The 12,311-nt window shown below is 32.6% G+C and overlaps 2 protein-coding genes across 2 annotated transcripts; one reads left to right on the forward strand and one right to left on the reverse strand.

Moving 5' to 3' along the window:
• Positions 1-4,234: 4,234 nt before the first annotated feature.
• LOC142546313 (PRA1 family protein F2-like) lies at positions 4,235-5,078 on the forward strand. The gene has a single exon (XM_075653966.1). The coding sequence runs from the start codon at positions 4,338-4,340 to the stop codon at positions 4,878-4,880; it is 543 nt and encodes a 180-aa protein (XP_075510081.1). The 5' UTR covers positions 4,235-4,337; the 3' UTR covers positions 4,881-5,078.
• Positions 5,079-10,935: 5,857 nt separating this feature from the next.
• LOC142546305 (inorganic pyrophosphatase 2-like) lies at positions 10,936-12,311 on the reverse strand. Its single transcript, XM_075653954.1, has 4 exons — positions 12,111-12,311; positions 11,882-12,003; positions 11,577-11,778; positions 10,936-11,481 (listed from the first exon to the last, which is right to left on the reverse strand). Exons 1-4 carry the CDS (start codon positions 12,246-12,248, stop codon positions 11,110-11,112), a joined length of 834 nt encoding a protein of 277 aa, XP_075510069.1. The 5' UTR covers positions 12,249-12,311; the 3' UTR covers positions 10,936-11,109.

Below are 12,311 nucleotides of genomic sequence, written 5' to 3' on the forward strand. Positions count from 1 at the left end.
TTCAACAGAAACAGTAATACAATAATATACAGAAAACTCGTATTTTCAGAACAGAAATCAGAATTCAGAAATAACAGGTTTCAGAACAGAAATCAGAATTAGTAAGCACTGAGCACGTTAGTGAATTTCATGACTAAACTGATATCAGTCCCCTATATGTTCTCTCCTCTAAGGGGTGAGGCCAGAATCAGAATCAGAATTCAGAAATGTTCAGAATATATATTCTTATCATTAGTTCACTAGGGAGTTTCAGTACTTCAAAATCATATATCAGAAATCAAACATACAGAAACTGTGCTTTAAAAAAGAGTTGTCAAACTGATTTCAAGATACTTATATATAACCCCACTTACAGTAATTTGCTAGAGTTTCGGTTGAAGTATACTGGAAATCTGGTTGCTCTCGCTGCTAGAATTTACAGCTCGAACAAGGCACTCTCTTAGCTCGAAAATTTAAGTAATAATCTCAAGATTTGTGTAACACCAATTCAGAGTCTTGAGGGTGTTATTTATAGGCCAAAATCTGACTGTTAGCATCCCATTAATGGCCATAATCTGTCATTATGTGCCATTACATCCTTTATTCCATGATAAATGCTTCAGTTACAAGTCATAAGCAGAATCAGTAGCTGTCTGCTGCAATCTCGCGCTACTGAACTCTTCTGCTGCTGGATTCTGTCTGCTGGAAAAATATCATCTTCTGAAATATTAGCTTCTGCTGGAAATGCTAGCTTCTGGAATTGTTAGCTTCTGCTAAATACTAGCTACTGCTGCTACTGCTGGAATGCGATTTCTCACACATCATTTCGCAATAAGATGGACGATAATTTTCTTACAGATTGCACGTTTCGTATGCTTGCCTATAAAAAGGCCCCATTAATTATTAATACAATTTGAGGATGAGTAGATTTCATCGCTTAATGTGTTGCTTTTATTCTTATCAAACTATAGCTTTTTATTTTTATCAAACTATAGAATCCAAACATAATATTAATCATATAGTTAAGAGTAGGTTTTTTGTGAGACGGTCTCACGAATCTTTATCTATGAGACGTGTTAACCCTACCGATATTCACAATAAAAAGTAATATTTTTTCACGGATGACACAAATAAGATATCTGTCTCACAAAATACGCCCGTGAGACCGTCTCACATAAATTTTTGCTTATAGTTAAAAGGGTAAAAATATAAATGGTTTCTTTATTCATAATCTTAAAAATTACGCAATCCAAATATATTATTGTTATTTATATATATCAAAGCCAATCACTTTAATAATAACAATGTAACTATTCATTATATATTATTTTCTTACCTTTTATTAGATTTCATGGTTGTTTAAATAATGAAATATCTATTGAAAAATATATGTAATAAAAATGAAGTCCTTATATACCATAAATATTCAGTCTCTTAGATCGATCATTATCTTCTATTGTACTAAGCGAGAGGATGTCCGATGGCTTTTCAACGTATTTTTTAGAGTGTCACTCTTAAATAAAATTATGGTTTCTCTTCAATTTTTAAAAAATTGTACAAGAACTTAACATGTGCATCCGAATACTAGGATTTAATATCTTGTAATGGAAAAGAGCATGGATCCTTATATTTTTAATCCATTATTTCAAAATAGATTGATCCCCATATCAAGGGACTAACAGAATGATCTCTAAAATTTTCACAAAAACGTTTGCGAGAGCATCTCAATGGTCAATTTTATGAGACAAATATTCAATCCAAACCAACTCATGAAAAGTAATATATTTGAAAAAAATTTATTTTTATACCAAAATTATTATTTTTCATTATAGATAAGGGTCGGATCGACATATTTCATGTGAAATAATCTCACAAAAAACCTATTGAGTTTGAGCAGAGAAATTCTCAAGCACCACGTTTTGTCAAATCTCAAGGGCATATTCATGTATTTAGTTGATTTAGTAAAAAAAAAATTTTACCCTTGATTTTATTTTTAAAATACAGTAATTTGTTAGTTTCATCACTCATATTTCACGCATAAATTATTTTTGACTTCAATCGGTAAAATAAATAATATAATGTAAATTATATAGTGTGAAACTAAATTCCATGACAAAAATAAATTGCTTCTAAGTCCTAATTTATCTTAAAAATATAATATATTTTATTATATTAATTTTATTCAAATTCTTACATAATCATTTTAAAATATCAAGTCAAGTGTATATATTAGCTCACTAGTTCTATCCAAGTATTTATGCATTTTGGAAAAAAAAAAACAATTTCAAATGGCGTTGAGAAAATACATTAACATCTAATAACTATTAAATTTAACTAAAATTTAGTATAAAATTTTATTCATCTCTTCTAAATTCTTTCTTCAAACTTAACAAATTCTTATATAAATATTTAATTAATTATTTTTTGAAACTAATTTAATTAATTTTATATGAATTGAATAAGGTAAAAATTTATGTGGGACAGTCTCACGGGTCGTATTTTGTGAGACAGATCTCTTATTTGGGTCATTCATGAAAAAATATTAATTTTTATGCTAATATTATTACTTTTTATTTTGAATATCGGTAATATTGATCTATCTCATATATAAAGATTCGTGATATCGTCTTATAAGAAACCTACTCGTTGAAAGATGACTTTTATCTAATTAGGAAACAATGGGCAGCTTTTTCAGCAAGTCACGTGGCGAAAGTGACGGACCCCACAGAAAGTTTGGTTCTCCAATTGGGTCCAACAAGGAAAAGGCCCAACAGCCCACGTCCATATGGTTAGTTGAAAATGTATCAACTTTACACTGCTATCGTTTCTTAGTGCCTCAGACCTTTAAATTCTTTTGTTTGACTTTTCCCCTCAATTATATTTATTTTTTTTCCTTTTATTTGAGATTTGTTACTTGTATGCATCACACACACAATTTTGGTGGCCTTTTGAATTTTTGAAAATTATATACAATATATATTATACGGATCGTGCCACGCGAGTTTATTAGATGGACGACTACGAAACACCGCAAATGCTTGAGAAACAATAACCAGCTAGGTTGCATTGAAAACCTAATTTAGATTCATGGATTTGTCTATTAGGCGAGGTGGGATTGAATCTTGCATTTGAAATTTAGTTTGATTTTCATATCCTTTTGTGTCTATACTCGTCACAGAAATTTAAGAAAAAAATTAAGTACATAATTGACTGAATGTTTGCTAAACTACTATTGAAAATTTTAAATTTAAGTAGTCGATTGTTGGTCTAGTTGATATATGTTGACGATTGACTAATTGATATCTGCTAAATATATTTTATTATTATTTTTTAATCGGAAGAACTCGCTAAATGTACGAACTAACATTTTAGCTTGCAAACAAAGTTGACAAATAAATTATGAGTAGGTTTATTGTGAGACGGTTTAACGAATCTTTATCTGTGAGATGGGTCAACCCTACCGATATTCACAATAAAAAGTAATACTCTTAGGCTGCGTTTGGTTGAAGGATAAAATAAACTAATGAATAGTATGTAAATGATAAGAAAATGATTGTCGTAGAAATGTAATATATGGTATAAAATAGTATTATGTTCGGCGGCGGCGGTGTTCCGGCGACAGATCCGGCGGCCGAGGTAGCGGCAACTGCGGTGCGTGGCGGTCCGGCGAAGGTTCGACGGCGGCGGTCCGGCGGCAGATCCGGCAACCGAGGAGGCGTCGACGGTCCGACGATGGCGGTGGCGGTCCGACGGCGACGGCCCGGCAATGGCGGTGGCAGTTCGACGACGGCGATGGCGACGTTCCTACAGCCGAGGTGGTTCAACAGCGGTGAAAGAGGAAGAGTAAAATTGAAAAGAGAGTAGGGATAGAGGAAGGATTAATAATCCCACGGAGTAAGAAGGTATTATTTAATCACACCTAATACAACCTAATCATTCATAGGAGAGATTGACTTGGTTAAATAAAAAACGTATTAAACATGAGATTAGGTGGGTTAAAAAAAATAAACACACCTAATCAAAGCAACCAAACGCGGCCTTAGCTTAAAAAGTGATATTTTTTCATGGATGAACCAAATAAAATATCCATCTTATAAAATACGATACGTGAAACCGTCTCGCATAAATTTTTATCATAAATTATATTAGACAAATCTAACGTAGATTCTAACGTAAATGTACCCAAATTGTTACATGCAATAAATAAAATATCAGATCTCGACGTTGGTCTAACACACTGCGTCGCACCATAACATTTCTCACACTGCCTCAAATCCACAGCCCCTTTCGTCTTCTTTACACACTCGCATTTCACGTACCTCTCACTTCCCGATCCAACACAGATACCGCCGACGGAAATGACGAGCTACGGCACCATCCCCGCGTCTCCGGGAACACCCTCCAGGCTCGAATACGTCTCCCGCGCCAAGGAACGCATCAAAGCAGGCCTCGGCACTCGCCGCCCATGGCGAGAGATGTTCGAATTCCACTCACTCAACCTCCCATCCTCGTTCTCAGACGCGGTGGAGCGGGTGAAAACCAACGCATCCTACTTCACAATGAACTACGCTATAGTGGTTTTGCTAATCATCTTCCTCAGCCTCCTATGGCAACCGATCTCGCTCATCGTGTTCATCGTGATGATGGTGGCCTGGCTAGCCCTCTACTTCCTCCGCGACGAGCCGCTGGTGATTTTCGGCCGTAGGATCACCGATCGCGTGACTCTGATTATTCTGTCAGTGGTGACGGTTGTGGTTCTGCTGCTGACAGGCGCTGTGGCCAACATACTTGTGGCATTGCTGGTAGGAGTGGTGGTTGTGATCATTCACGCCGCCGTGATGAAGACGGATGATCTGTTCTTCGACGAAGCTACCGGAGGCTTGTTGAGGTCTTCTGGCTGATCTGAAAATTCCATATTATTATCTAATTTTGTATCCTCTGTTTTGAATTTTTATGTATTTGTAGTACCGTTTGCAGTTTGTGCTGACTGCATCTTTTATTTAATTAAATTTTCTGAAGAAATTTCCTTAAGTTTCTCAAAATGCGAAGAGTCTATTTTGTATGTAATCCAGGTCGAAAGAAAAGACGAACCATGAATTTTTAGATGTCTAGTATGAGGTAAGTATATTCTCACGAATCTTCTCCATATTTACTATAAAAATATTATTTTTTATGGATAATTTAAATAAAATATCTTTTATAAGATTAAAAATCAATAAATCTATTGACGAGTGCATACCATTAAAAAGACCATTGGGATAGTAACATGAGAGTAACATCAAAATACCTTTGCTCTTTAATAAATATGGCAAATATAGTACAAATATAATTTATGAAATATATTCCCTACTGTTAGACCGTTAAAGCTTGGCTCGATTTTATGGGATGATTGCGGAGTGCCATGAAGCAAAGTGTTGATGCCTAACACTTAGTTATGGTCTACATAACTTAGGCATATTGAGTTGGCTAAGTATATGAACAAGTTGGCACATTGTGGGGATGTGTTTGGTGCAGAAAAAATGTCGGCAATATTGAGCTTGGTTGCCATTTCGAGTTGGCTGATTTAGGGACACATGGCATTCATTTCTGATGGTTTGAAGCAGTTGTTGGGCAGTTGAGACACTTGGCAACATTCACCAACAAGTGGCATGCAGGCAGGGCACTTATACATGGCAGTTACACTTGGCTCCATGCAGACTTGACAGGTGTCCTAGACAGTTAATTTCGGTTTTCTGCATTGTATGGTGTTTATATGCTTTGGCCTTGAGTTGCACAAGGCATTCACGAGTGTGAGCTTTCATTGTATGCAAACCTAGGCTTTCTTTTGTAATTCTGATTGAGGATGAATGCAAAGGTTGGGCATTGCCCGTAATTTGTTGTGTGCCTTACATTCTGCACGTTTTGGCTTGGTTTGCTTGGCTTTGTGAGTTCGATATTCCATTAATACTTAAACACGAGTGTTGAAAGGTTGGCTGATTGAATCAGTGCGTGATTCAAGCCGCACAAGGGTTAGAAACTCGAGAAAAAGTTGCTGCGCAAATAACCCGTGACACCTACCATTCGGTCAAATATTACCCAATTTTTCAGTTCATTGTCGAGGGGTTTTGATCGATCATTTCATTTGGAAAAAAATAACAAGTGGGATATGTCATATTATAATTCAGTCGGATTGGAGTGTGAGTAGATCTCATAAAGTTTAATATTTAATTACTATAATTTTAATAACTTCACTTAAGTTAGACCAAATAATTTAATCCAAAAAAATACAAAATAATAAATTTTAAATTTAAAATAAGTAAATAATTAAACTAATGAAAGATTCAACAATCAAATACGTAACAACTAAATACTAAGAGAGAAAATCACTTCATACAAACAAACAAGATACACATACAAAGACTAAGTACTCAACAATGTAACACATATATAATAATAACTAGTGTATCGAAACATATTTTTTATAATTCATTTGGTTTATATTTAAATGAACATCAAAATATAATTATAAGAAATAGTGAGAGACTACTCTGTAATTTTGATACACAAATTAAAAAAATAAATAGAAAAAAGAAAGAGAAAAAAAGATCATAGTAGGAATTGAACATACACATTGAAACTTAAAAAATAAAGACTTTATCCACTAAGCTACACATAACTTTATTAATATATATAATTATTGAAACATACTATGACATTGACACCAAAAGTTAGTTACTTAAGGGTCTCAAATTTAATAATATACTAGTGCACCGACGCATGCGTTGCATGCTTGTATAATATTTTTTATAATTCATTGAGTTTATATTTAAATGAGGATCAAAATTTAATTATAAGATAGAGTGAGGGACTACACTGTAATTTTGATATATAAATTAAAAAAATAGAAAAATAAAGGAATAAAAAATGACCCCAGTAAGAATTGAACCTATAACTTAATGTCTAAGAAACAGAAACTCTATCCGCTGAACTACATGTAACCTGCATTTTATTAATATATATAATTATTAAAACAGATCATGACATCAAAAGTTAATCATTTTAAGTGTGTCAAACTTAACAATATAATATAGATATTATAGATAGTATAGATAATAATAAATAGAGATATAAATGAACCATACTAATTGTGAGCTATTCGAAGCTCGATTTGATAAAAAGCTCGTTTAATGAGACTCGTTAAGATAAACGAATCAAGCTCAAAATTTACAATATTCGACTCGTTAGCTCGTGAACATGTTCATTGGTAAATTTATAAGTCATTTCTTAGATTAAAAATAATAGTTTTGATATTTGATCTATTGATTTAGCACATTACTTATGAAATAAATAGAAAAATTATTAAATTTATTTATTATAATAATTTACAAATTTAATAAAAATGTTATATTTTTCTCTAAATATATAATTTACTTTCTTGTGAATTTAATGATGATTTAAATGTATAATACATTTTTAGTAAGCTCGTTGAGGTTCGATAAAAGTTTGAATAAGCTCGTAACCCATGAATATATTCGTTAAAAATAAAGCTCGAGCTCGGCTCAATTATAAACGAGTCAGGCTCAAACTTTCAAGATTTCGGCTCGGCTCGACTCGACTCGACTACATCCCTAATAATAAACAACTATGTAACACGTGGTATGATCCGATAAATCAAGTTCCATTCAATCACAACTAATTTCTCCCAATTATTCAATAAAAGTATTTCTAGTATTATCAAACATAATTAAATTTAACTTTCTAATTTTTATTTATAATTAAATTTAAATAAATCAAAGAACCATGAAAATTCGGTTTTCAAACCCAAGGCCGTACGATAAAACCGAGTACTATTTCTAATCGATTTAACATCATGTTGGTTGATAATACGAAGCAATATGATATAATATCATCTTTTGACTCGAAAATAACCAATAAAAGTGTGAACAAGTGATCGATTTATTCACACAACATAAGAAACAATTATCAATCAATAATTGGAATAAAAATTACGAATATATTAAAATCAAAACCAAAACATCACATAATTTAATATCGGCCCAAAACGCGACCTTAGTCAACAGAAAACCGTTGGTCTCATTTGCGGCAACTTGAGATAATAAAAAAAAAATAAAAAATAAAATTGGACATCGAGATTTCGCAAAAATTTTCGATTGCATTCTAACCTCACAGATTATTTTTGACGGATTTTATTTTAGTTTTTTTAATGTTTAAGTTGACTGAAATGTAATGGGATGGAAAGTGCCAGTGAAAATTTTCACAATCCAAAGATCACCTGACCCAAGCCAAAATCTTCAGTGCCCAGCCCAAGCACAATATATTCGGAACCAACCCAATTCAAAACACTAATTTAGAAAGCATCCATCTGACCTTACCTTCAAATATATTCGGAACGGACCTGGAATAATTAGTAAATTTAGAATCTATTAATTAAATAATAATATACATGATTTTCATACAATATTCTATAGTGGTCTAGAATTGATTAAATAATTGATTAACAAATTAATTAAGAAATTAAATAAAAGTTATTTAGTTTCGCGCGCGCACACACACGTATATATATATATATATATAATGCATTATCAAGAATTGAATTTGCATGATATATTAAACATTAGAATTTTAATTAATTAATGAAAATAAGAATCCTAATGAGACTAAGACTGTGAATCCTAATATGAGCGAGATTCCTGATGTGATAAGGAATCAAAGCTTATAAATATTTCTTTGAGGATCATATAAAATAATACAAGTTTTACACACATTTTTTGGCCAACAAAATTTTCCCTCTCTTCCACATAATTTTCCGCCATCATATATTTTTTGAAGAAAGATGGCTACTTCTACTATCAGATTGCCGCAAGGTCTCTGGAATTCAGGCGATCCATTCTCGAGAAAATTGTTTAAGATTTCTATTGCAATATAAACAAGAATTCCGTCTTCGATCATGGACCTGATTAGACGATCAAAAGGAAAATCTGTTCGTAGAAAATTACAAGGAGTGATCGCATAAAAACAAAATAGTTGGACGGATATTAAATACACAAAGATAAACAGATCTAAACATCCTATTAATATTTTAAATCATATGACGTACAAAGAACGTTTTGAACGTCAAAACAAAAATTTTAAACTTCTGACACGCTTTAAGTGCGAGAAAACAATACACCAATAGAACAAAGACTCCATCTTCCCATTGCCAGAGTACAGCTCGTCCGGTGGGCTTCTTTTCTCGCGCAAACCGTGCCCAAGCCACGAACCAGCTTGTGGTAGTGCTCGAGCTCCGTCATGGATGGAGTATAATCAGAAACAATTTCTGTTGAAGATGGACTTTTGGATTCAATGATTAAAACAAATTAAATGTTTGGAATTATAGAGCCTCTGAAATTATTCGGCTAAAAAAATTATTTTCGATCAAATCAAAACACTACGGAAATGATATAATTTCCTAAATTATAATCGAACATATAAATATAAATAAATGATGAATTTAAACAAAATTATTTTCTATAAAACTAATATCTTTTACATTTCTTTCTTTTGTGAATCTTATATACATAAAAACCACAGTTTTCCAATATGATCCGGTAGTGTGTGGACATTTGAAAATCTAAAAACTAGAAATCAAAATTTTATTCTCTACTTTATTTTTCACCTTTTGAATATTAGGTAGAGTAGGATTTTTCAAATTTGAAAAAATATCCTTTGTGTACCGATCCCTTTAAAAAAAAAAAAAACAATAGGCCTTTCACACAAACATTCAAATTTGTAGCAAAATTTGAGTTTAGTTGATTTTTTTTAAAAAAACAATAGGCTTGTCACACAAACATTCAAATTTGTAGCAAAATGTGAGTCTACTCGATTTGACAACTATTGCCTCGGACAAAATTTATGGGATTAATTTGACAATTTTTGTCTAAAGTCAAAATTTTCGCTTGACATGTTTTGGCTGAGTGTAATTGAATAACAGGAAAAACTTTTCAATTCTCAATCATGACTGAACAATTAATTATATTTATTTTCAAGCCCGTCAAATTATGGAGACTATTTAACATTTCACATATGATTTCTATATTGCATTTATTGCTCTTGCTCGTCGTTAATTTAGAAAGGCGTAACGGGCACAATGCACTTTCACACATGAATAAGTTTTTTGTGTGATGATCTCACGAATCTTTATCTGTGAGACGGGTCAATCCTACCGATATTCACAATAAAAAGTAACTCTTAGTATTAAAAGTAATATTTTTCATGGATGACCCAAATGAGAGATCCGTCTCACAGAATATGACATGTGAGACCGTCTCACACAAGTTTTTGCCTAACATATATGTGATTTTGCACATTTGCGAACTTTAAATTATATGTATCATTTTCATTCTCAATTGAATGGTGATGAGCTTGTGAATGATATGGTCGTCGTGGATAAGAAAATTCTCGATTTTCAAATAAAAACAATCATAGATGATCAAATAGAGCAAGAAATATATATTATTAAAACATACGACGACAAATTATGTGTCAATTTCAAAGTATTTCAGAGCGGAAAAAAAATTAAGTATCTCGTGAATAATGTGTTCACTATTTCAGCAGTCCGATTAATACATCAATAATTTTTTGTTAATATATATGCTTATTTGGGTTTAAAACTTTGTTAAAAATAAGTTTATTTTATTAGTATTTTTTTTTGTTTAAAATATATATGTAATTATATTTGATATTTTGATTATATACATATTATTAGATTTTAAGTTTTGGTAAATATTTTTTTATTATTTATATACAAATTTAAAATTTTTAGAATGATAATATATTATTTACTATATTACATAATATAACGGTGTTTCTGTCTGACGATCCATTATTTTAAGATAGATCGATTTCATCATCAGTTCGATTACGAAAAGCGTCTAGGAGCAAAACACAATTTCTCAACCAGATAAAATGAACAAAAAGTTGGGAATGCCTTCTTGAACCACATAAATTCAAATTTCTCATGTGTATTAACCACAACAAGCATATATATTAAATAGATTTTAGGCAATTGAGAGTTCTCAATGCTGCTTAATACAAGGTAAAAATAGAAGGGAAAAAGGAGATATCGGCCATGCTTTAGTGTTCTGCAGAGGGTTATTGATGAACTCTAAGGGCCAGGGGCAATGCCTCATGGGATGACAAGGAAACCGTTTCAAGCTTACAATCACTCGATAACAATGGGATTGAGTTCGAATCGTTGGTCCCGTGGATCTTGATGTTGTCGATAATTTCGACAAGAACACGCTCCAGTTCTCCACCATCGACCCATTCGTGAATTTCAGCCCGTAAAAGATGACGATTTTCGCATATTAAATCCCAAACAGGGAAATTCTTTCTTGGCATTACGAAATCTCCTTCCTTGAGCTTCAAACTCGGGCAAAAATCGCCAGCCCCATCTCCTAAATAAATCATCCTCGTCTTCCCTTCTTTCGCTGATGAAGCTTGAATCCTCTCTAAAATCATACCCTGTTGGTAAAAATAAATGATAGTGATTAACACACGTACGTACGCATAGAGTATACGCAAGGCTTCCGATGAAAATCGGGACTATGTCTAAATACCTTGCACATGTTCGGAGGGCAAAGCTTGCAGCCATGAGGAGATGAATAAAAATCAGTGTAAGGAGAAATCCTCAGCCTCCCTTCTTCATCGACGTCGCTCGGGTTTGTATTGATTTCAGAGAAGCAATACTTTATTCCAAGATGATTTAGAATTGTCTCGATGAAGAAGAGGTTTGCATCACTCAGTATCCTCAGATCACACCTAAAAATATATACAAGGATTTAAATTTTTTGACAAAAAAATTGATGGAAATTAATCTCATTAAATTTTGGTGAAGAAATTTGAAAGAGCAAGGGAAATCTACCCTAAGGCATGGGCTTTCTTGATTGCCGGGACAATTCTGTGGTGCATTGGAGCTCTTTTCAGAACATTTTCAATGTCTTTTGTTGTTCTTCCTTGTGCATGAAGCTCTTTCATCATCTTGTCCTGTTTTTTTTTTTTTTTTTTAATGTAACAATTTATTTTTTACTGACTTATTATATATATATATATATATATATAAAAGAAAAAATATTTCCAAGAATTTAACCTACCATTAGGGGATTCCACGGCATGGTGGGGAGGAGTGAATTGAATAAATCGGTGGCGCCCAACTCGTCGACAACCCAATTGTCGCTATCGACGTCGATAATCGTCTTGTCAAAGTCGAAAACCACGACGATTCTTGCCATCTTTTTTGTCGAAAATATAAGATGGAAGATCAATTTATCAGTTTATATGAAATTATGGTTTGT

The sequence above is a fragment of the Primulina tabacum genome, chromosome 1 (genome assembly GCF_025594145.1).
Source record: "Primulina tabacum isolate GXHZ01 chromosome 1, ASM2559414v2, whole genome shotgun sequence".
Lineage (NCBI taxonomy): Eukaryota > Viridiplantae > Streptophyta > Magnoliopsida > Lamiales > Gesneriaceae > Primulina > Primulina tabacum.

Excerpts from the sequence above, each read along its gene's own strand:
- LOC142546305 (XM_075653954.1), bottom strand. The coding sequence starts at position 12,248 with ATGGCAAGAATCGTCGTGGTTTTCGACTTTGACAAGACGATTATCGAC. Across the intron at positions 12,004-12,110 it reads TGCCGTGGAATCCCCTAATG|GACAAGATGATGAAAGAGCT; the intron begins GTAGGTTAAATT and ends AAAAAAAAACAG. Across the intron at positions 11,779-11,881 it reads AAGAAAGCCCATGCCTTAGG|GTGTGATCTGAGGATACTGA; the intron begins GTAGATTTCCCT and ends ATATATTTTTAG.
- LOC142546313 (XM_075653966.1), top strand. The coding sequence starts at position 4,338 with ATGACGAGCTACGGCACCATCCCCGCGTCTCCGGGAACACCCTCCAGG.